Raw genomic sequence first — 23,071 nt, 5'->3', positions numbered from 1 at the left:
CGCCATCAACAAAACATCATTACATCGCGGGAGTGGTTCTTTACCCGCCCTTCGTGGATAACGGGCCTTTCTCGCTGAGAGGAAGCCTTTGTGCTCTGAACATCAACATACATTTTAGTCCCATATATTGTCTTGAAGAATAAGTACCATGATCCAGGCGGAGCGTATGGCCTTAACTGAAGTATAGACCACGCATCTACCAAATAGAAAACCTTTACAGTAAAGGGCAGTCCAATTCCAAGACTTTTATCGCAGCTCTCCCACAAAACAACTAAGACACAAGATTAGGTAAAGCCAACGACCAACTCCGGATGTCGAGAGACGCAGACCAGAGATAAGTGGAGTTCAAAATTCATGTTCTTGATCTTACTGGTACATCCAGGTTCTACTTTCAAGTTGGTATACGGGAGTCCACACACGTGTGTGTCGCTGACGGATTCTATTCTCATCAAGTATATCTAAGTATCGCGCCATATCAGGAGCAGGAGCAGTAACTCAACTATAACTTCTAGTGAGTCGATCTCTAGGTCTTCATATATATAGAGTTATTAGTACTCGATGTCGAACCTTCCTCAATCAGTAAACATCTACTTCCCAATATTGAGTTATTTGTCTGCTAATTGACCATATTACTAGCAACGCGAGAAAAAATCAAAGTAAAAATCCAAAAACACTTTGACCAGCACAGTCAAAGGCTTCAAAAACAGTCAAATAATCAAGGAACACAGACTTAAACACAATATCGACCCCGACGGGACTCGAACCCACAATCTTTGCCAATCTCGGGTTTTAACCGGAAAGCAATGCGTTAGCCATTACGCTACGGAGCCAGTGATAATGAATACTTATTTTGATTATATAATTATTAAAATATTCCATGCTTCTGCATGTATGCTGGTGAAGTAAAGCAAACCAATGCGACAATAAAATGTGAGGGAACGTGCGTATGGTTGCATACGCTATGATTCTTGCCCGGTGTAAGTGATATCTCATGACTGTGAGATAAGGTGTTTCGTCTCAACAGGTTTTGGTGTTGATATTGGAGGCCGTGGAAGGTGGTATACGTGTAGGTACCCGTATATTTATATCAAAACTGCTTCTGAATCAGTGTTGAATTCGTCAAATCGGTTTTCTCTGTTTGTACTTTGTCTTATCTGAATATCGCCGCGTCATACAAGTACCAACGGCATTGAGCACGAGTTTAGCGTTTCTACTAGTGTTACAAAAAAAACCGGTAATGGGTCCCTTGTGACCCAAGTGGAAAAAATCTGTGCAAGCTTCAATTGGAGTATCTGGTTCGGGAGTAAAGGCAGCTCTGTTGATTCCGCCTCAGCCTCAGTACAGTAGTTATAATGGATTGTCAATTATACTAGTAATCCTACATAGCAGAGCTCTGCCGGAACTTTCAAGCTCTACGTCGACGTACTGAGACTTATCAAGGAGGCACGCAAGTACCCTTTTACTCTGTCTACTCATTTGTGCTAATTCCAAATAATAAAGTAGTTCTCTTCTCGGAGCAAATGCCCAGACTCACGTGCATTGCGGCTCTCCTCTCGGATCAACTTCCCAACATAGGATAGCTCCAGGGACATCAGGGATTCCTGACCAAGCTGCACGCTCTGACAGGCAGAGCAGATTTGCTTGCCCGATCTCTCCTCCAGAGGTGACGCCATTCCCCAGATCCCCATCCGCATGTCTCATCGACATCTGTCCTTAAAACTCTACAAAACCCCCTTCATAGCCCCATCAAGGACTCCTCTAAACAGCGATCAGTAGAGCAGCAAATTCAGGATGTCCGCATTACCCCAGATATCCCATCTCGAGGAGATCACCTCCTACAGCCACACCATCGCGCCCTACCTGCACCAGCTCTCCCTCTCCCATGTCCTACCACTTCTACGTCGTGAAGTGTCACCGACAGAATGGTATCTGTCTACGAACCCGCTCATCTCGGGGGTGACCTTCGCGCTGTTTATAGCTGGCGTAGTGCTGGCCGCAAGTGAGTTTAACAGAAACTACTCCCAGATCGATAGGCTGTGGAGTCTGTTGCCCACGATCTATATCGGCCACTTTGCCCTGTTTGCACGCCTGTCTGGATTGAACACCGAGCGACTAGATACACTACTCATGTTTGGGTGCCTGTGGGGTGCGCGGTTGACATTCAACTACTGGCGCAAGGGCGGATATAATATTGGCTCCGAGGACTACCGGTGGTTGGTTTCCAAACCGCAAGATAAAATCTCTAGAGCTATATAGCTAACACATCAGCAGGAATATCATCAAAGCGAACATCCCTTCTATCGCCTTCTTTGCACTCAACGTGACTTTCATCTCGTTCTACCAATCACTCCTCCTCCTCACCATCGCCGCCCCCTCATACGTCATCCTTCTATCCTCTTTACTACCTGAGACTGTTCTCCCATATTGGGCCATGCCGGATCTTCTATTCTCGCGCGGCCTCCTCCTTGCGCTCATCGCTGAGACCTTCGCCGACCAGCAGCAATGGGCTTTCCAGACCGCCAAGGCATCCTACCGCGCTACCGGCGTGGTCCCTCCAAAGTTTGAAAAGGAGGACCTGGACCGCGGATTTGTGGTCACGGGGCTGTGGTCGTTTAGTCGGCACCCGAACTTCGCGGCCGAGCAGATGGTCTGGGTGGGTGTGTATCTGTGGAGCTGCTGGGTCGGTGATGTGATGTGGTATTGGGGCGCAATTGGGGCCGCCAACTACTGCCTGCTCTTCCAAGGGAGTACCTTATTTACGGAGTGGATCACGGCGGGGAAGTATAAGGAGTACAAGGAGTACCAGATGAGGGTCAATAAGTTTTTGCCCGGGTGGAGAACATTGATCGGTGGTGATGAGCTCAAGGGCAAGAAAGAGCTATAATGGAGCTCATAGCAGGCATAGTAGATGCGGTCCTGAAGTTTGTAGAGTAAGGAGGTTGAATGGAATTAAGAAGTACGTAGGGTGTGTGCTAGCAACGATCTGTAATGCCATCTCTGTATAACTGCATTCCATAATCCCGGGCCCCCACCTATCTCACGCCCTTACCACAAAAAAAAAAAAAAATCCCTCCCCAGTAGTAAGAAAAAAACAAACACAATATATGTAGCCTCCCACCGGCCTCACCAAAACAGAGTGACATCCCATGATCCAACCCCCCCAACCCAATCCAATCCAACCCTTACCCTACCACACCCTACGAACCCAACCCCAACCCACACGACAAAAGATCTCAACAACTCATTCCCTCCCGGGACCCCAATTCCCAATTCCCATCCCCCGACTCTCTTCCCTTTACCTCCTTTCCCCATATCATACCTATCGAGAAAAAAAATATGTGTGTGCCAGCCAGTCAGCCAGCCAGGCAGTCAGCCACGTACATGCATGAAGGGTGTGAGGGGCCGGGAGGTCCAGATTCAAATTTTTGGCCCAACCAGAAAATTACCACTTACACAGACAGGCAGGGAGAGGGGGGGGGGGTTTAGGCGGGGAGGTTCTGCGGTTGGGCCCGCGGGTAGAGTAGGTTTTTTTTTTTAGCGGTGGTGGTTGTGGTGGATGGATGGGAGAGCTCGCGGGGGGCTGGCATGGCATGGCATGGCATGGGGGTTGGTGGTACAGGCTGTTAATGGTTCTTGGAGGGCATGGTATGGAGATGTGAGTAAAGTAATCTACTATTCTACAGCTGCCATTGGAGGTCTTACTGCCAGTAGGGTGCCTGTATTAAAGCTGCGCGCTGAGCGTGCCCTCGAATCTTCGGATGAACAGGTGGGTTGGCGGTGATTCGAGTGATACCTTGTGACTAAACACCAATCACAATGAAACAACAGAGAGCTATATGTAGTATCTATCGTGAACGGGGCATTGGTTTCTTGATATCTAAATCCAATGCGAAACATGCATCTCTAATTATATACAACCAACAACAAGCAGCATTCACGAGCAAGAACGGTAGAAACTTCATAGAACGATTCTCTTTCAAATCCGAGCAAGGCCGGGGATGACGGGGGGCAGATTCAATGCCGTTTATAGTACATGTAACAAAGCAAACTTATCAAAGTGAAAGAAAGTAAAGCATTTTGCACAGAAGCAAAAAGAAAAAAGAAAACATGCAACGTGACTGACTGTACCAACCCGCAGCCCAGCAACCAGTAAGTTAGTTTCTTAAAGCATAACTTCAAAAACAAAGCCCACAACACCCGGTCCCCACCCATGCTAAAGTAAAGAAGTAGTAGATATCCGCCCAAAACCAGTTGACAAAAAAAATAGAAAAAGAAAAGGAAAGCCAAAGCAGGCGAAAGAAAGCAAATGGTAACCACCAAGATCAAAAATAAAAATCTAGGGGGTAATTGAAAGAGGAGAATTCGCCATAAGAAACGTCTATCAGTGGTCACTATACAACAAACTATCTTTTAAGTCTGTAAAAAAAAGGAACAAGGAAAAAGAGGAGATAGATTAGGGGTTCTCCAGAACATCGAGGTCCTGCATCCCCGTGCTGAAATCTAGAACCAAGGTGCGATTGTCCTGACTGGTGCTAATGATGCGCCTGTAGTCCGCCTTGGCAGACAGGATCCACGTTGAGTGGAACCTCTGAATGTCGAGAATAAGCTTCCCCGTGTCCAAGTCCCAAACTTTCACGCTCTGCAATCGACAGGTCAGCTTCCATATCCCGTATTTAAGTAAACAAATCAAGTGCGGGGTGTGGGGGAAGGGTGGTGTAACACAAACCTGATCATAGGATCCCGAAACAATCCTCCTATTCCGGGAATCCAAATGGAGCGTTCGAACCAATAGCGAATGCCCCTGCAACACCCTAAGGCACTCGCCATTGGTCGCGTCCCAGACCCTGATGTCCTGATCATTTCCACCGCTCACAATCGTCTTCGCATCCTCACTGAACTGCACGCACGCAAGGCCCCTATTGTGGCCCGTGAAATCACGGACGCATTTTCCAGTGTCCACATTCCACAATTTGATGAGCGCATCGCCCGAGGCGCTGACAATGAGGTTTCCGCGGATGGCGATCGCGTTCACGGGGCCCCTGTGGCCCGTGAGCTGGCGGAGAAGCCTCCCCGTCTTGCGGTCCCAGATGCAGATGGTGGTGTCCTTGGAGCATGAGACGATATGTTTCTTGTCGAAACACACGTCCAGAACGCCAGCCGTGTGGGCGCTAAGCCGCATGACCGACGTACAGGAAGGCAGCGACCAAACGATGCAGGTGTGATCGGACGAACCAGAGACCAGAATCTCGTCGTCAAACTGGAGGCACAAGACCGAGGCGTGGTGGTAATCTGAGGAGCTTGTGCGCGGGGCGACCATGTCATTGGCTGCCACCGCCGCTGCCGTTTCCCCAAACGCGGAATTCCGGGCGCCTTGTCCCAGGACCTTGAGACACTCGCCTGTCGCAATGTCCCATATCCTGATGGTCTTGTCGCGCGAGCCTGTAATGATTTTCTTTCTGAAACCGACAATCAGTATGGCGGGGTTGGAGGAAAAACCCGTTTTTGGAGGCAGACATACTCGTCAAATTGCACACAGTAAACGCTATCTGTGTGTCCCTTCAAATATTTGGCAGTAACCTGACCCTTTTGCCACCTATGATTGAGCTCCTGTCGGACCATAAACATCTTCTTCCAATCATTTCCAGGCCGCGACCTCCATGGCCCGTGCTGGTCTCTGAACACGTTACGCCAAACATGGCGGTCGCGTGCAGCGTTCAACCACTGGTGCGATACAGATTCGCAATTCACCAAACTCTGGTGGTCGAGGAAGGACAGGATATGTGCAGTAATCTCCGACGGCAGGATCTTTACAAAGTCTATTTGGTTCGTTTCCCAGTCGTAAGCATAAACGATCACTCATAGTGGAGGGGGAGGGTAGTATGCACGCAGCAGCAATAATTCAGGGTCGTCCCCCGCTGTGCGACAGCCACAATAAACAACAACGGACGACGGCCGACAACAACAGACGGTAACAACGCTAGATTTTTATTACGAACCTTTCCTAACAGCCGTAGTGTCCTGTGAGTAGAAGCACTCCTCATTATCCTTTTCGTCAATACCGATGCCGCTCTCTCCGTCTCCCAATGTAATTTTCACTTTCCTTTCTTTCATACCGTGGTGGATCACGCCGGCCGAGTGTTCATTCCCGGAGGAGGAGGAAGGGGAAGAGGAAGAGGAGGAGAGCCGGAGGGAGTGGGAGGCCCTTTGAAATAGTCTTCGAACACTGTTACTGGTTCGCCTAATGGGGTGAGAGCAGAAGGTCTCTAGTCTCGAAGCGGAAGCAGCGTCAGTGACGTGGGCTGCGGTCTCATGTCGAATCTCGGGGACAGTTGAAAAAGGGAGCGACATGTAGGACGGGAGCTTTGACCGGGTTGCTGGACGAGACGAAGCAGCAGCAGAAGCAGCAGCAGCATGAGTAGCAGGGGCGCCGAGCATGTTGTAAGTAGGCATTATTCTATGAATCGTAGAAGCGCCGAGCTATATTATTATTCTATTGAAAGGGAAAGAAAAATAAAAAAGTCTCCTTGAAACGCGCGCGCCGTGGGAGTTGTGTGGTGATTGATAGCGGATCCGGAGGAGGGAAAAAAATAAAGAAATATAGAAAGCGACGGGGATACCCGATATTGGAAAGAGCTGGGCTGGTTTAAAGAAAGTGCAGAAGCCCACGAGACTACTTGTTAGAGAAGCAGGATCACGAAGACAGGCCTGATGCGGAATGACGGTGCGGTGAACGAGAGGGGTAGTAGGTAGCTTTTTCCTAAAGGAATGCTGGGATGGGGGAAGCTATCAATAATAGAATGGGGTGTGACGGTCACGTATTGAGGTTTTGAATGGGGTGGTTGGGTTTTTTTGGTGGTGGTGGTTGTCGTTGTGATGGTGGGAAGATGAGGAAGTTGATATCAATCAGGGAGCACAAGTTGGATTGTAAATAATGTGGAGGCAGGCAATCGAATCCCTGGAGTGAATGCTGGGGTTGAGGGGGCAGTGGATGAACCAGCTGATGTATGTGATGTATGTATGTATGTATGTATGCCCCAAAATATTTAATAGCGGGGGAATAGAAAGGATGCGGGGAAGATTTTAATGTTGTAGATACGAAGAAGGGCAGTTATAGGTCCCGGGCCAAACCAGGGACAGTTCTCGAGCTATCAGAAGGCGAAGGTTTTAGATGGTTGATGGGATGGGATGAAGGGAGAGAGGTTGGAGGGATGTCTATGTATGTACTACATGTATGCGTATGTAGCTGTGTAGAGGAGCAGCAGCAGCAGAGTAAAGGTAAGGGATCTATGAGACTACTACTACTAACACCACTACTACTACATGTGTTCCCATAGGTACGGGGTGGGAAGGAGGCAAACTTCATCAGTGGTGTTCCGTTCTGTTCTCTTTCCCTTCCAATTTAGTTTTGACGATATCTTTTTCCGTGAGGCGCGTCTATCAATTGAGTGCTGCATGCCTGCAGCTATCTAGGGGGGTGATTGGATGGATGGATGTGGGGAGAGGAAAATAGGAAAAAAAGGGTCCACACAAATAGAGGCTCGTGGGGAGCGAGAAAGCCCGGTGGTGGCGGAGGGTTCATTACTGTGGTCTGTAGGAAACAACCTGCAAATCAGAGACAGCTTATGGTTTAGCTACATAGCGTAAGCACCCCAGAGCAGTCAAGTCAAGCAACCTTTACTTGGGGCTTGTTGGTTGGTTGCATGGAACAGAAGACAGCTGCCCTTTTTCTGTTTCCAAATGTCAAGAGACTCACTCTTCTCCATCCTGGCAGCTTTGCAACTCCCTTCCTCGCCCGCGTGAGTGTTTTCGGTGCTACAGAAGCAGAAGTCAGAGAGAGAGACACCTACCGACAATCCCTCGCGGTACTCTGCCTACAATTGACCTCTATGTACTCTGCACTTCTCTATTTGCCTCCCACACCTAACCGAAGGGATCCTGGCCACAAACCCTGCCTTCTTACCTGCAGCGCAGTTGACCTTCAGTCTTCTCCCTTAATTCCCAATCCTATCACGACCCACCATCCACCACCACCCACAAAAAAAAAAAAAAAAAAGAAAGCATCGAAAATCTCTGGGCGCTGGATTTAAACAACGTCTGCATATCAAAAAGTAAAACCACGAAAATAAAGAAAGAAAAATCTTTTTTTTGCCATGCTGCTGCTACTTTTTACAGCCACCCCCCCAGTTGAGACCAGTAAGATCAACACCACAAAAAAAGTTTAAAAAAACAAAAAAAAAGGGCGGAAACATGATCTGCCTTCAGTGCATTTAACTGTGTTGCCCCGCCTCAATTTTTTTTTTTTGCCCCAACCGATCCTTAACGCGGGGGAGAGAAGAAGGCAAGACAGAGGCAGATCAGAGCTACATACATCCACTCCGCATAGAGGTAGATACTCACAACCGCGAATCTCCTCCTCCCACCGATGAGGAAACATTCCGGAGCGCTACTCTGGATCAACTAGCTAGCAAGCTACTACTAGCTAGCAGCCAGTCATCTCGTTGACCGAGAAAATGTAATACCGGTCGGTACCTGCAGATATCGAGTTTCTTGTTGGTTTTGTTGGTTTTCCTTCCCCCACCAGCAGCTTGTCATGGGCTTCTTCTTCAGGTACAAAGGTTCAAAGAAAACAAAAGAAAGAACATCTCAAAAGCCCGCCAAGCTCTGATGCTCTGCTCTCTCCCCCCACCATGATATGATGACCCCGGAAAACTAAACCCCGGAAAACTAAACCCCAAAGCCCGAAAGTATGCTCTACCGGCACCGCATCGAACAACCCCCCCCAAATGCTCCCCCCGCGATTTTATAACGGCCTGTCTCTTCTCTACATACATACATGTAAAGACCGAAGGAAATTAAACGAATAATTGACGAATGGGCTAATGACGTACATACATAGACCACAATGCGTACATAGGCTGAACTCACTCCCCATCATGGAGGAATTTACTGTTGCTGCACCTTCTGTTTTTTGTTTTTTGTCTTTTATGTTATTTCCCCGAAGGTTTCGTGATACTTAGGTAATAAACCCATGAGCCGAGTCTTACGCCCAAAACCCAGAGATTAAGAAGCAAAGCAAGTGCAAGCCCGGTCAAGGTCTTAATAACCCGGGAGTTGAACTACTCTACCTACGTTGCGTTGAATTGCGAGCGTGCCCCAAGTACTCCAAACCCAAGTTCAAGTCCAAGCCCGAACACTCTACTCTGCTCTAGAACTCTAGAACACGACTCACAATCCAGAGGCGTCGATCACGAAAATGAAACCTCACAAACAGACGCGAACCGTAATTCCATCACCTCAACCCGTCGCCTCGACCGCCTCGAGCGCAATCCAGAACTCGCGCTCTTTTTTTCTTTTCTTCTTTTCTCCGGGATGTCGAACGCGGCGGCAAGTAGAGCAAGAGTAGAGTGATAAACGAACGAGCGGCCCAGGTTCCCCCGGTGAGCCGTGCGTCGAAACTACCTAACCAAGCGAGCCAAGTCAGGCAAGGCAGGGAAGGAAAGGAAGGGTTAGGGGAAGCTAGACTTCTGTGCTGCCGTTGGGATTTAATTTATTGAAAACTGTCCGGCCGTTGCGCTGATCCCCCACCACTGGTGCTGACGGGGGGTGGAGTGGATAGAGTAGAGCAGAAGAGAGTATGTACCTGGGGGGTACATGTGTGTTTGTATGGTCTTACAGGGTGAGGTAAAGGTAAAGTGGGATACATGTTGGTAGATACTCTGTGCTGGGAGGCATAACAGACAAACAGACAAACAAAACCTTCTTTATATTAGATGAGAGAGATAAACAACCACCACCAACAAGGATCCTGTCGACTGTGTAATTAAGCCACTCCATTATGGTTAGAGACCACAAGAACCCCAGGTATTGGCATCAGGATCGGATATCGGAACCACTGTAGCTACATAGGGGCACTCTACATCCACTTACTGTACCTGCTCTACCTCCTCTGCTTGTTTACTCTTTCCTATCTAAACAAACCCACGCCAGATCGGGCACGGGTTTGTGTGTAAATGCCTAGACAAACTATCTGTGCAGCTAGACGTAGCCGCCTCATGTACGCATGGCACATCCATCTCCCATCGGACTCGGGAAAAAAGGCTCGGAACGGCCCCCATGGTTCCGGCGCTATGTCTGGCGTGACGTGACGGCTCATGGGTGATCACTCGGACTGAGGTGGTGCCCACTGCAACGTCACGGTAGAAGGGAGAACGCGCGTCGTGGGTTTCTGGCTTGGTGGTATTGTGAAAGGCATGACTCGGATAGGACTGGAATAGGATCATTGGGTTTTTGATTAGCTGACCTAGTGATGCCTGTGACGGTGTCGTATGGATGACTGTGCTCAGGAAGTGGGGTGACTTGCGTATATATACGATGGAGATGTATAGCTACATGTATATAGATACTTGTTTATTACTACATGTATCCTTCGAATCCAGGCCAAAGAGATTTTGGTACTTTGGGAAAAGTCACTCCCTCAGTACAGATCTCAGCAGTAACTGTTTGGCCCTATTTGCTCGCGCAGCGAGCTTAGTTTTTGTCCAAGACACACGTGTACACACTTATCAGGGGCGGTAAGCTGTGAGAGTTCAAGAACTCATGAGGGCACTGCGAAACAAGAGTAACGGGACGCGCAGACAGTTAAGATCAAATTCTTCGACAGTACAGAGCAGGCTACCACATGACCGACCAACACTGCGTGACATGCGCAGTCCTACTGAGACGACTGACTCGATTGGCAGAGATGCCACCGAGATAATAACTAACGTTCCAGCACAGGTCTGCAATATATACAGTGACAGAAACATGGATACAATGACTACCGCAGTCTTTGGCAATGCCGTACCACTACGGTAACACTACCGTATACTTCGCCAAAATACGGAGATAAAGCGGCATATTCTCACAATGCCGTACTGATGCGGTATCAGTTTTACCCCCATTTCTGATACTGTATATATGTGTCAACTTAAGCATAATTAATTTAGAGTACGTACCTCGTCACGTCATATCATATCACCCGGTACTCTTGACTAGTTGATTAATTGATTCATTCGCAATCTCGGCTACGGAGCGTCCCTACTCAAAAGGCAATATAAAATAATACCAATTAATATATTGACAGATCGGATACCTATATATAGCCAATAAACTGAGAACAAGATACGCATACATCTCGAGGGCACGGAGCATATATGATCCCTGAGAAAAACCTGGTCTGGTGAACTGTTTTCTGGGATGATCATTGAAGCAAATTAGAGAACTAAGAACATAAAGGGTATTGTATTATAATTAATTGATGATTGGGAACAATGAGATTGAGAGAAGGCACCCTCTTTATAGGTACAGTTTAGAGAACACCATGGCTCTGAGACAAAAGTACAGATAGCTTGGAACCACATCCAATTAAACTACATAATGAAACCTCAACAACAAACACCGCAATGGCTGGCCACAAATAACATTAACTAGCTGGTAATCACCCTCATTTAAAACCACTCACGGCCACCATTTCTTCGGCCTAAACCACAAAATCCTATAGCTACAACTTCGTACCCACATCAAAACCAGGACTCTCCCTCTCACATCCAGCCCCCAACAAACCCACCAAACCGACCATACCCCGCCCCAACCCGCACCATGTCTCAACACTCACATCCGAGCCCGCATCGTATCATCGTCGCCCATGCTCCCCTCCATTACGCCTTACACAGCTTCTTGTAGCCAAAGTTTACGGCCCATACGGTGCTAATAATTGTGCCGATGACCTGGTGTGGTGGAAGGACCGGGTGCGGCACAGTGCGGACTGTGAAGATGCCGATGCTGTTAATGAGAAGGATGAGTTTATGGGTTGGGAGGATGAGGTGGTAGTTGAAGATTAAATCAGGTGTGGATAGTGCGGTTGGTTTATATTAGTGGTGGGGATGAGGTGGCTGGATGGTTCTTTGGGGGCTTTGAGGGTGGTATATCTCTAAGGGACTGTTAATATCTGAAAACTGAAATTTTGGTAGGAGGATAGCAGAAAATAGCAGAGTAAGAGTGATGAAACCTACTAATAATTATCGCAAGATCAGTATACTCAGCAAGTAACAATCGATTAATCTCCATAGTCTTCCTTCAAAAATCAACACCAAAACCACTGTGTCTCACAACAACACTAGTACAACCTAGTAATCAGTACGTCACATAAACGTAGATATAATTCCCTCGGGGTCTTATCTCCCATTACTCCACCTGTGGATTGAGGATTTCGGACAGATATGGTTACCGAGTGATCGTTCGTGACGCAGGAACAATAATAATCGTGTAGCATCACACGAAGCCTATGAAAGGGTATTAGTGGTTAAAGTGATTGAAATCTCCGGAAATGACTCTGAGGTCTGCGGGCGCGGGCACGCCTGTAGTTGTGCTGGTTATAGCTCTATTGAAATTGGAGCTGTATCTACGTATAACTTTTGTCTGGTTTGATGATCAGAGGCTTGGTTTAGACCTTGCTACACAAGAGGCCGCTATATCGAAGTACTAGAGTGCGTACTATTGTGCTGTTTAATTCTAACCTACCCTACTCTACGTCCTTTTCTAATTCTGCGGTAGTTTCATCCTGTTTGACAAGTACCACCAATTAAGCGCACGCTCTGATCTACATGGCCCACTTTATCTTGAATACAAAACCAAGAAAGCATGAAAATTGAATGGTACCTGAAATAATATTGCATCTATACTGGATCAAAAGCCTTTACCATTTATAAGAAAAAACTCGAATACATAAGTGTGGATGTCTCGTCGAGTGATAATCACAGAATATCACTCATTTATATTTCCATATACTTCGTCGTTCTTTCCATGCAACACGTTCACAACATCATGTGCGCAATGGCGGGGGTATACAAGTATATCCCGTCTATAGTTAGTGTTACTGTCTTATCATGCTCGTGTATATTGCACAAGATCTATGGGTACTACTAACATCTGCCTGAGTCTGTCATATTTCCATAAAGCCAAAGAACAGAGTAGTGCATGGCTACTATATGATCAGTCTGTAGAACTCCATATACAAACCTCAGTCTTCTTGAACACCTTCCGCTTATGTAGTGCATGACATCTCTCAAGCCTTTTCTTCTGCTCTTGTACCTATACTAACGCCACCTCAGTCATTAATATCCATTTATGCGCTCGTACCCGAAATTGACCTGTTCAACCTCAGTCATATGGCTCACAATTTAAAAGCTAATTTACGCACTCTACGCGCGAGGCAATATGATCACTTGATATTAGGCCACCAAAGCGATATCTGCATTACTCGTAATTTCATAACGTTTCCGAACACGACCAATATTTCATGACATACAAAAAGGTGGATTTGGTGCTTTTTTGTATGGCATGCAATAGCGGTCGTGTTCGGAAACGTCATGAATATACGAGTAGCTACAGCGAAAGCTTGCTATAACGGTACGCTCGGGACCGGAATTTGGTACCGTTATAGAGAGATTACCCTTATATAAGAGGTGATTGTGCTGAAATCCGGGCAAAAAGGACCGAGAAGTGCTACCGTTATAGAGAGATTACCCTTATAGAAGGTACCGTTATAGCAAGCTTTCGCTGTAGTCTTAATCCACGTATAATTGTAATCCTAATTAACTACTTGTGTGTATATCGAGTGATGGGGTGTCTGTATGCCAGTGGTTAGTACCAGAAAGCTGATCATGAGCATGATCAGAATTCTTGAGGGTGCTTGTCATGATTAAAAAAGCATTTCTAGCTCTATAGTGGATAAAACCTTATAATGCCTTTCTCGACACATTAAGAGCAAATTGGTGGCTCTCGTCCTCGCCCGTACATACATGTATGTGGGACGAGAAGGTTCATCAACCTGAAGAAGAGCCCATTGTGATAATAGGTCTCCGCGGTATAAATCCCATTTACACTAGCCAGGCTATATCCAAATTCTGGTCCGAGGTAATTTCATTCCCTACTGGTTCGAGATGTGTCTTTTTCACCAGGGCAAATAGATTCTCCATTTCTTCATGCATAGGCGGGCTGGAAACTGGACCAATTTCAGCCCAGGTGGCGTTGCGGGAAGATTATGGGCACAATAGGTATAGTACTTTACTGTAACCCTTGAACTTTCAGCTGAGGACAAGGCCAAGGATCCGTAGAATATTTCCATCTTTTCATAAAAGGATTTTATTTATCATCCACCGTGCCAAATGTTTTTGGTTTATCCGACATCAGCACTGGCCATCCTTGCATGAAGTTGCAGTTCATAGATCTACACTGCTTTCGGAAAGTTTTCGGCCCGGATACCAAACCCAAGATCCCAAGAATCTAGGTTGCATAGTCGGTGCCGAATCGTGACGCGGCCGAAGGCAGGGCACACTTCCGTATATGAGCCGTTGACTTGAGTGCAGACTTGGATGCAGGACAGAACTGTCATGCTCGGTGCCCAGGTGACTGGCAGATAAGTGCAAGGTTGCACGCGCCTGGTCTCGATAGTTTCCTCACCGAGTCAGACATTATGAAAGCATAAATGATCCATGGAAAGCTCTAGAGTCCGGTGTAGATCTTGGTCTTATGATTCCGATATTGCGCTTCAACGCCTTGAGTGTTGAAGATCCTAGAGTCCAGGTTGCATATCGATCCTCACATCACCGTGTAGGCTGCCACAGCAACAAAGGTGGTCGCCTTGGTTTAGGGTAAGAGACCCCGCACCATACACATCAGATAGAACACGCAACACGCATAGGCATAATATATCGATTTGATATGTATCTCTTACGGATGCAAGTGAAGATATCGATCGAGACCCATAGTTTCATAGTCCAGATAAAATCTCCGATGAAAATTACAACAAACTTGTTTTCAGTGCCTCTGATACCTTGTTCGGGATTGCAACATATCTCGTCCATCGTCACTGGTTCACACAAGGCTGCGCAAGTTTGGCGGAAAAGATAAGGCTTGTCACGGCAGATAGAAAGTGCAGCAGAGTATGATCATGCATACCAGGAACATGGGAGCCGCTTAAGTATGTCGCGATATGCAAGATGTTCGTGGAACCGAGTTGTTTGACACATAGACCATCATGCAGTTCGGATTTTCGAGGTCCCTCAAGGCCCTGGAGTCTGGAGAGCTCGGGGCTGCGGGGTAACGGATTGACTTGCAAGTTTTTCGTTAGCATAGCTGGGCTAAACTTGGCAAACTCCTAGCGGAAGATCATCACGATCTTAAAGCCATAAGGCTGCATTCACTGTATGTCACTCGCCCTCAGTTAGAGTGGTTAGAGTGGAGCATCTTTCTCATCCGATATTAGTTTTAACTTTTCTCATCCTATCCTTTGCACAACTACCGAGAGGGCTCGTCTCAGCTTCAAACTTTCCATAAAAGCTTGGTAATGAAATTGCAAGCCACTCCCGCATGGCCTACCCTATTTAAATTGTTGTCTTCAAAGTCCAGTGCCGGTCAAATATAATGATATGAGGACCGTAAGGCTATCGGTTCCCTAATTTTCGAGTCTCGGTATCAAACTCCAAGCAGCGCTCTTTGAATCCAGAAACAAAAAATCCAAACCTTTGGATACCAGGCGCTTTATAGGACGACCACATCCACTAACATCGAGGTTTCCTTCGGCCAACTAGGTTGTTGTGGTAACTACAATACCTGTGGGGTCTGGTGACTGATGGAGAGATGGTTCCTTCTTTGGTCAATGGCAGCTAGAGTATGTGCTACGCGTCCTATATGACACATATCTTATTGTCGTGGTCCCTCAATATCACTGCAACCGCGCGCGCTGTCTGCTTAACGTTGGCTCCGTGCCACAGAGTGGTCTAGTCCAAACCTTAAAATAAAAGCCACCGGCGCCATCATCTTCAAATGCGCAGAGCTAGAAAGCCTAGATGAGATGAAAAAAATTGGGAAGCATAGAAATGCTTACAGCCGAATCCAATGATCCCGAACTCTATTTCATGAATTGTAAGCTTGGGAATGCCGGATGGTATATTCTGTTTCTCTGATTCGTCAAGATGTGGTTGGGAAACATGGTACATGCATCGTAAGACAGGCTGAAACACATGCGGCGCTTATCCAGCATCCAAAAGTCAGGGGCACCCGAGCGTCTCGAACAGTGAGGCTCGTTGGATGAGGGGAAAGAAGAGCGGGACAGGGAGGCCAAAAACGCTGCTCATGCCTGGATCTCGATTTTCCGACACACCGAAAACATGAACTGTGTCTAGCTGGAACCTTGATATCTCATGCTTTCCAAGTCCCAAGATCCCGCCAAAGGCGAAAATCCCTAAGCTATGCAGCCTCACTGCCTAGAGCTGCATTAATGACCAGGCAATTGGCGCTGAGTCGAACAGGTCAAATGATATTTGGGAGTAGAACGGGATCAGTGATTGAGGGCGTAATGAAGACAAGGCTTCGATTTATCACTGCCGGAGATGTAGATAACAGGCAAGCATCTCTAGGTGTTCAGTAAAAGGCCAAGAAGGAATCCCACGTATGGAGAGTGGCAATTTGACGAATTTGACGAACTTGATATCTGTGAACGAATAGCTGCCTGTACGTAAAAATCGAGTTATCAACATGTGCATACAAGATTTTTTCTCGGACAGTATGATACACACGATACACACAAGAGTACGTAGAGTATGTATGCAGCGGCGGGGGGGTAAGAGTGCTCCTCCCCCATCAGGAGATAGGTGTTGATATGGCTGGTCTTGTCCTCTCTAGCCGTGGTCTCCACCCCCTCCACCTTTATCCTTCCGACGCCCCCTCCTCGCCTCTTTTGCTCCCCCAACACTGGGATTTGTGATCTGTTCGTCGAACAAACAAAAAAATAAAATACAAAAAATAACGCCTACGTATCACTGCTATCCATCTAGTAGGTTAGGTCAATAGATATCCCAGCGGATATCCGGCGCCGTAAAAAAATTCACTCGTTCACTCGCTCGCTCGCTCGCTCGTTTGCTCGTTCGTTCATCTTCGCATCAACACCAACCTAGTCTGCGGCATCTTTGAATTTCAGCCATCAGTCAGGCCCATCACCACATATTCACCGCATATCTTACGGTGTCCGCGGCTTCTTTCCTTCTACGACTTGTCTACTCATTTCTAGCTCGCCTGCACCTCTTCTTTGCCTCTGTCTCTAGCATAAGCATAACTGCATTAGTCCCCCACCTTGGTCGCTCAGACAGAGCTCACATCCCATCATCCCCACGATAGCATTAACCGAGAGTAGCGACACGTCGTCCTGACTTCACGGCAGTCCCACCGACCAAAGGCAAGATAAATAGTCTGAACGACCCAACTCTCGTTTCATCACTTCCTGATACATAGTTTTTCGCCTTTATTATTGTAGAAATCGAAGTTTTCGCCCACGTTATCGTAAGCTACCATTCAATCTTACATAATTGGCAGGAATAAAAGTGCGACTTTACTCACTGTTAACTTGTTCGACTTTTCTTCTCTAACTGATCTGTCTTTGCAGTTCTAGGCTTTATACCAAGAGCCACACTTTTCTTCTTCCATTTCCCCGCACTGCCGTATATCACCTTGAGGCCGCCCGGGATATCGATCTTTCTTTCTTTACATATATATTCTTTACATTATGTCCACAGCACAAGTCCCACTCCTGCGAGCACCGGTTCCCTCCCGTGGTCCTCCTCGCCTAGGGCTTTCAATCCCAGGATCTTCAAATAATGTACCTCAACAGCCCATCCCCCAGCTCAATACTCAAGTCAACAATGGATACTCTGCACCGATTCTTGGACCTCCTCAGCCTAGACGTGGCCCACCTAAGCTAAGTCTGGCAACCCCCGGTAACCCAGCTCCTCTTTCGATGCGACCTATTCAGCAGCAGCAACGCTCATCGTCATATGCAAGCCCAGTGGCTGGAGCAAATCAGCAGTATGCGGCTTTGGGTTTTGCTATGACGTTGAAGAAACAGGTGCGGAATTCACCCGATACGAGCGGTATGGGCAGCGAATCCGCGATTCTTGGAGGAACAGGAGGAACGGGTCGCGGGGGAAGCATTGACTGGGAAAACGAAAACTTGGACGCAGATGATCTGGATGATGAAGGGTGGAGGAGTGCTAGTTTAAATGATAGAATTATAGAACTGGGAAGTCTTGGTGAAGGAGCTGGAGGAGCTGTGACGCGGTGTAAATTGAAGGGCGGAAAAACAGTTTTTGCCATGAAGGTATGCCCCGCATTCCCCGGAAGCCGTATCGGGCCGCTATCTGAAACATCTAACTGACATGGAACACCTGGGTTAGATCATTACCACGGATCCCAACCCCGAGGTTAAGAAGCAAATCTTCCGAGAGCTCAGTTTCAACAAGGAATGCTCATCACCGTATATTTGCAAATACCACGGTGCATTTATGGACGTCTCCTCAGCAACCATCTCGATCATCATGGAATTTTGTGAAGGTGGCAGCTTGGATAGTATCTACAGAGAGGTGAAGAAGCTCGAGGGCAGGACTGGAGAAAAGGTTTTGGGGAAGATCGCAGAGGGCGTGTTGGAGGGACTAACATACTTAAGTGGAAGAAAGATTATCCACAGAGGTTTGTGACTCTATATGTGAATTGCATGTCTATTCGCTAACCTATGATAAAGATATCAAACCCTCGAACATCCTTCTTTGTAGAAATGGGCAAGTAAAATTATGTGACTTTGGTGTTTCCGGTGAACTTATCGGCTCTAAAGGCAATGCTGATACCTTCATTGGTACATCATATTACATGGCTGTACGTTTACCTTCGCTACTACACAGCTCGAAATGACGTTTACTAACTTCCTGATTTAGCCTGAGAGAATTCAAGGACACTCTTACACCATCACCTCCGACGTTTGGTCTCTTGGGGTTACCCTACTTGAGGTTGCTCAGCACCGTTTCCCATTTGGAAATGAAGCCGACAGTGGTGGGCGTGCTGGTTTGATCGATCTCCTCACATATATCGTTCGACAGCCAATCCCAGAACTCAAAGATGAACCTCATCTCGGAATCAAGTGGAGTGATAATTTCAAATACTTTATCCGTTGTTGGTATGTTTTCCCTGTGTTCTAGCCCTTGCCTTTTTTTTCAATACTAACTTGATTTTCACAGTCTCGAGAAAGATACTGCGAGACGAGCTAGTCCATGGAGGATGTTAGAACATCCTTGGATTATCGAGATGAAAAACAAGCGTGTCAACATGGCCCATTTCCTGGGGCAAGTCTGGGACTGGAAATGAGTTAATCGAGCTCGGATAAGTATGGTGTAGGGTGATATGGTCACTATCGCCCAGAGGATTTTTTTTTTGAGTATGGCTGGAAAAGTTTGGGTTCGCATAAACTTCCTTATTGGGGCATCATGCATTTATTTCGTCACGAAGTCTGCTCTAAGCAATTCGTGATGCTTTTTATTCGGCACTGCATTTGGCACTAGCCTGTTCATTTTCTGTTTATTTTCTCATTTTATTTCCTTTTCTCTTATTTTATATTATGGTTTGGGGCTTTTGTTGTGGTGGGGACCTGCATACAAGCCTTGTTATCTTGGCTATTCTTTTTGTGGGTAACCTTGCAACACTTGGCGTGATATCTTATCGCTCTGAGGACCTTTGTGGTCACAGAGAGAGAGGTGGGCTGCTTGGCACGAGGGTCAAGGGCGTTATCTAGACCTTATTCCCTTGGTAAGGCACAACCGCATGCCTCTATCGCAGTTGCAGTTAATTGCAGCTCGCATTTACTTTGGTTTTCTCTTTTGCGTTTTATCTTGGAGTTATGGTAATCCGTTGTGGTGGGTCCATGGCGGTTGGTATCTTTTTTTTTTCTTTCTGCCTTCATTTGATGTTTAACTTTCTCAATAAATAACTAGGAAATTTATATAAGTTTTGTTTCTAGTAAAAATAAATTATTTTGGATACCCAACTTGTTTTCGCTTCAATAATCTTATCGAGTTAAGATCCTGGAAGTCAATGATTCCTGGGCTAGTTTCCTGACATTGTGCCAACACCCCAATATGTACTATTATGGAAATAATGGGACAGGTGGAGGTAACAAATTGGAAATGAGTTTGAAATATGCTTACGACCATCTGCGTACACACAGCCTATACATGTATGCCTCAACTTTCTCACTTCCTCGCCTTAACATAGAGTACATATTCTAAATCTGAAAGGAAATAGAATAGGCAAGTAAAATCAAGACAACCGGGAGGTTCTCCGTAACCCGGATTATTGTATTCGGGAAACGGATCATCAATTCAGTAAAAAAAAAAAAAAAAAAAAAAAAACTCTAAAAGTTTACTCTTTGATTCTGAATTCTCTGTCAACGAAGAAATCTTTAATCATGTTCTAGACTCGTCTCTTCTAAGGCTCGATGAGCCCGAGTAACTGGGTCAACGGGATGCGAGTGATATCCACTGCCGATGCAGTCCTTGGAACTCTGCGCCTCAACGCTTATTTCGTAGGTGATTGTATGGAAGACCATTCCCTATCATGTGATAATAGGGATTTCGAGTCTCGACATCACTAGTAGGTTCTAACGGTTTTATATTTTCTCTTGGCAAATGCTATTACCACGTGTGCGGAGGTGGGCCGAACTGCAATCCTTCGTCCTGGCGAGAAATTGGCAGCCAAGCCAGAATACTCGCTGACCCCCAACTTCGCCCTTTCGTTTGTGTCTAGCTACTACCAATCGCAACCCGCACACCGAGTTGTCGATGGTATGCCTAGGAAATTATTCAATGGAAAGAAGTTTCGAGCTTCGGTATGTAGTAGTACGTACTCTACAGTGTACTTACTAGCTAGGTATGTGCGTACAAGTGGTTATGGACCTGAGGACAACAGATATCGTGAGGCAGCTAGCCTACACATATCATAGATACTTTGCATCTAGCTCGGGTCTCTAAACATACTCTCTTCATTATCATCATCCCAAGACTCGCCCAGCCAATCATTTGAACGCCAATATCCAGTCATAAAGGAAGTCTATCTGCTCTTTCTTTAATAAGCAATCATTTCGACTATTCTTGCCAAGACCTCCAAGCTCACTGGGCGGTTTCTTATTGCTACCGAACTCTGAACTTCGGAAGCTCCCAACAGGCCCACTCAAACAGATAATGCTTGGTTGATGATTTGTGAAGAACATCTGCTCAAAAAGTAAAGTGAGCGGTCCCAGGTCCGATTTTTTCTTCCTTCATTGGATTTCTAGGATGGGGGAGGTGTTCGAATAACTACTATGTAGCCAGGAAAAATATTAGACATGAGAGCATGACCGGCTAAGAAATAATCCAATAATCATGATCACACACCGTCAGTTTCACCGTCCTGCCGCTTTGCAGCATATCCTATTCTAGTTGAGTTGGCCGCGCTAATACAACCCCCGGTGCCAGTCAGGAAGTACTGTGGTTTATCAGCCAAAGTATTTTGAGTACTGAATTAAAGCTCTGCCACGGCGCCCCAATTCCTCTGCCTGTAGAGTACTTAGGGCCTTAGAAGTACCTGCATGGGGTGATCAGTCTGTGACGTTGGATATTGTCTGTATCAATTTCAAGCCGCGAAATTCTCTTGGGTCACTTCTGCCCCTCTAAGCGCTAAAAAGAAATATCTCATGCCCTCGGGTCGCAGGCTTACAGAAAGGATATTTTCTGGAACTGTATTTGTTATCATTATTACTGTTTTGACAGGCACTTAGATGGTAAAGTCAAGAGTCGATATTTACACGAGTAAGAGAAACACTTCCAAAGCGGATTATTTTTTAGAAGCCCTCGGCTCCCAAAAAACCAAGACTTAACATCAATATACCTTGTACTATATTACGGGAAAATCTTTGGGATTTGAGAGCCTGTAAGACAGAAATACACTTCAAACAGCCGTATAAACCGTATCAATCGGCTTATATGCGGTTTTAACACAAGCACAAGTAAACAGGTCAACTAGGCCGCACCCATAGCTCGGCTCACGGGAATACTGTTTTTTATAAATTGACAAAACGCCTTTTTATTTTGATTAGGATTTATGAAGCCGCTTATACAATGAAAAAAAATATCGTATATATTATGGCATATCACAAGAGTATCTGGCTTGTTACTGGCTGGAATTCCAAAGAAATTATGTTTTCTCTAATGAAGGCCTTGGCTTCATCGAGTGATCTTATATGATGCTTGGCTTTCATGAGTCCACTCACTATAATTTCGGATATATCGCTGGCCCACGTGGCAGTTGATAAATACAATATACAAGCCTCAAAATATCTAGTAAGAGAATAATGTACTCTATAGTGCTACTGTAGGGTAGTCGATCTTGGGTTCTGTTCCTCTTTATTAGCCAATAGCCTATCGGCATACGGTGATTTACCCGTCAATTAATCACTACTAGTAAAGAAACCCAAAAACTGCTAATATATATCTAGAGAAGATTTCCCCTCGAATACTATAATCCAGATATATTGATTTCATGTACTACCTACCCCGATTGGACCGCCGAACCTAATACACACTCGATGGGTCCCTGCAAGGTTATTGTGACTTACTTTACTGAATAGGCGCATGCATACTTGTATTTCCTACTTTTTTGTGCTTCGGAGACCTCGCAAGTAGGCATAATAAAGGAGCATGGAAAAAGCAATCACGCCATAATTCAAAAAAGATGTGATAGCCAAGAGAAAAAACACTACCAATGATGTAGACATGGCTTGGAAAAGTGCTATTGCTTGGCTGCCAAGCATTAATTGAATAGTGATATCTCATGATTGAGCATTTGAAGCCACAGCGCTTTCTTGCATTCATGCAATGAGTTCCATGCCGCAGTGCTGCCTCAAGTCGATAAGTGAGTCATGTGTCGACTAGTGTAGGCAGACGATACTGTAACCGAGAAGGGGTTGAAGGTGCAGTGTAAGATTGACCGTTTGTAGCCATGTTTTGTGTTTATGATTCGCTCGTTAGCTAGGCCGTACAAAGGTCGGATTGAAAATGTCAAGTGTGCGTAAGACGTGCCTCATAAATTATTGAAAAGCTGTCTGAGTCGCCCAGTTGATTGCTCGGAGCATAGCATGATTTATTAGCGGCGCCAGTGAGGTCACTCTGGACTAGAGTAC

The 23,071-nt window shown here is 46.2% G+C and overlaps 5 protein-coding genes across 5 annotated transcripts; 2 read left to right on the top strand and 3 right to left on the bottom strand.

Annotated features, from left to right (window-relative positions):
* Nucleotides 1-40: 40 nt before the first annotated feature.
* On the bottom strand, nucleotides 41-1,707 carry H6S33_003029 (uncharacterized protein; the record flags this gene model as incomplete). The annotated part of the gene is made up of 9 exons (XM_044834374.1): nucleotides 41-86; nucleotides 148-176; nucleotides 245-271; nucleotides 330-439; nucleotides 501-529; nucleotides 731-771; nucleotides 1,075-1,093; nucleotides 1,145-1,315; nucleotides 1,535-1,707. The coding sequence occupies 9 exons, from the start codon at nucleotides 1,705-1,707 to the stop codon at nucleotides 41-43; spliced, it is 645 nt and encodes a 214-aa protein (XP_044692236.1).
* An 84-nt stretch (nucleotides 1,708-1,791) lies between these two features.
* H6S33_003028 (uncharacterized protein) lies at nucleotides 1,792-2,884 on the top strand (the record flags this gene model as incomplete). The annotated part of the gene is made up of 2 exons (XM_044834373.1): nucleotides 1,792-2,213; nucleotides 2,272-2,884. The coding sequence occupies 2 exons, from the start codon at nucleotides 1,792-1,794 to the stop codon at nucleotides 2,882-2,884; spliced, it is 1,035 nt and encodes a 344-aa protein (XP_044692235.1).
* A 1,569-nt stretch (nucleotides 2,885-4,453) lies between these two features.
* On the bottom strand, nucleotides 4,454-6,450 carry H6S33_003027 (uncharacterized protein; the record flags this gene model as incomplete). Its single annotated transcript, XM_044834372.1, has 4 exons — nucleotides 4,454-4,639; nucleotides 4,727-5,456; nucleotides 5,519-5,816; nucleotides 5,997-6,450. 4 exons carry the CDS (start codon nucleotides 6,448-6,450, stop codon nucleotides 4,454-4,456), a joined length of 1,668 nt encoding a protein of 555 aa, XP_044692234.1.
* A 2,844-nt stretch (nucleotides 6,451-9,294) lies between these two features.
* On the bottom strand, nucleotides 9,295-9,459 carry H6S33_003026 (uncharacterized protein; the record flags this gene model as incomplete). The annotated part of the gene is made up of 1 exon (XM_044834371.1): nucleotides 9,295-9,459. A coding segment is annotated over one exon (165 nt), but the record flags the coding sequence as incomplete, so codon positions are not given.
* An 8,140-nt stretch (nucleotides 9,460-17,599) lies between these two features.
* On the top strand, nucleotides 17,600-19,227 carry H6S33_003025 (uncharacterized protein; the record flags this gene model as incomplete). The annotated part of the gene is made up of 6 exons (XM_044834370.1): nucleotides 17,600-17,810; nucleotides 17,880-18,190; nucleotides 18,267-18,558; nucleotides 18,611-18,741; nucleotides 18,801-19,039; nucleotides 19,101-19,227. 6 exons carry the CDS (start codon nucleotides 17,600-17,602, stop codon nucleotides 19,225-19,227), a joined length of 1,311 nt encoding a protein of 436 aa, XP_044692232.1.
* Between the last annotated feature and the right edge of the window lie 3,844 nt (nucleotides 19,228-23,071).

The sequence above is a fragment of the Morchella sextelata genome (assembly GCF_020137385.1).
Source record: "Morchella sextelata strain SCLS chromosome Unknown scls_14, whole genome shotgun sequence".
NCBI lineage: Eukaryota > Fungi > Ascomycota > Pezizomycetes > Pezizales > Morchellaceae > Morchella > Morchella sextelata.
The sequence above is the reverse complement of the archived record's forward strand: the minus strand, read 5'-3'. Positions and strand labels throughout refer to the sequence as shown.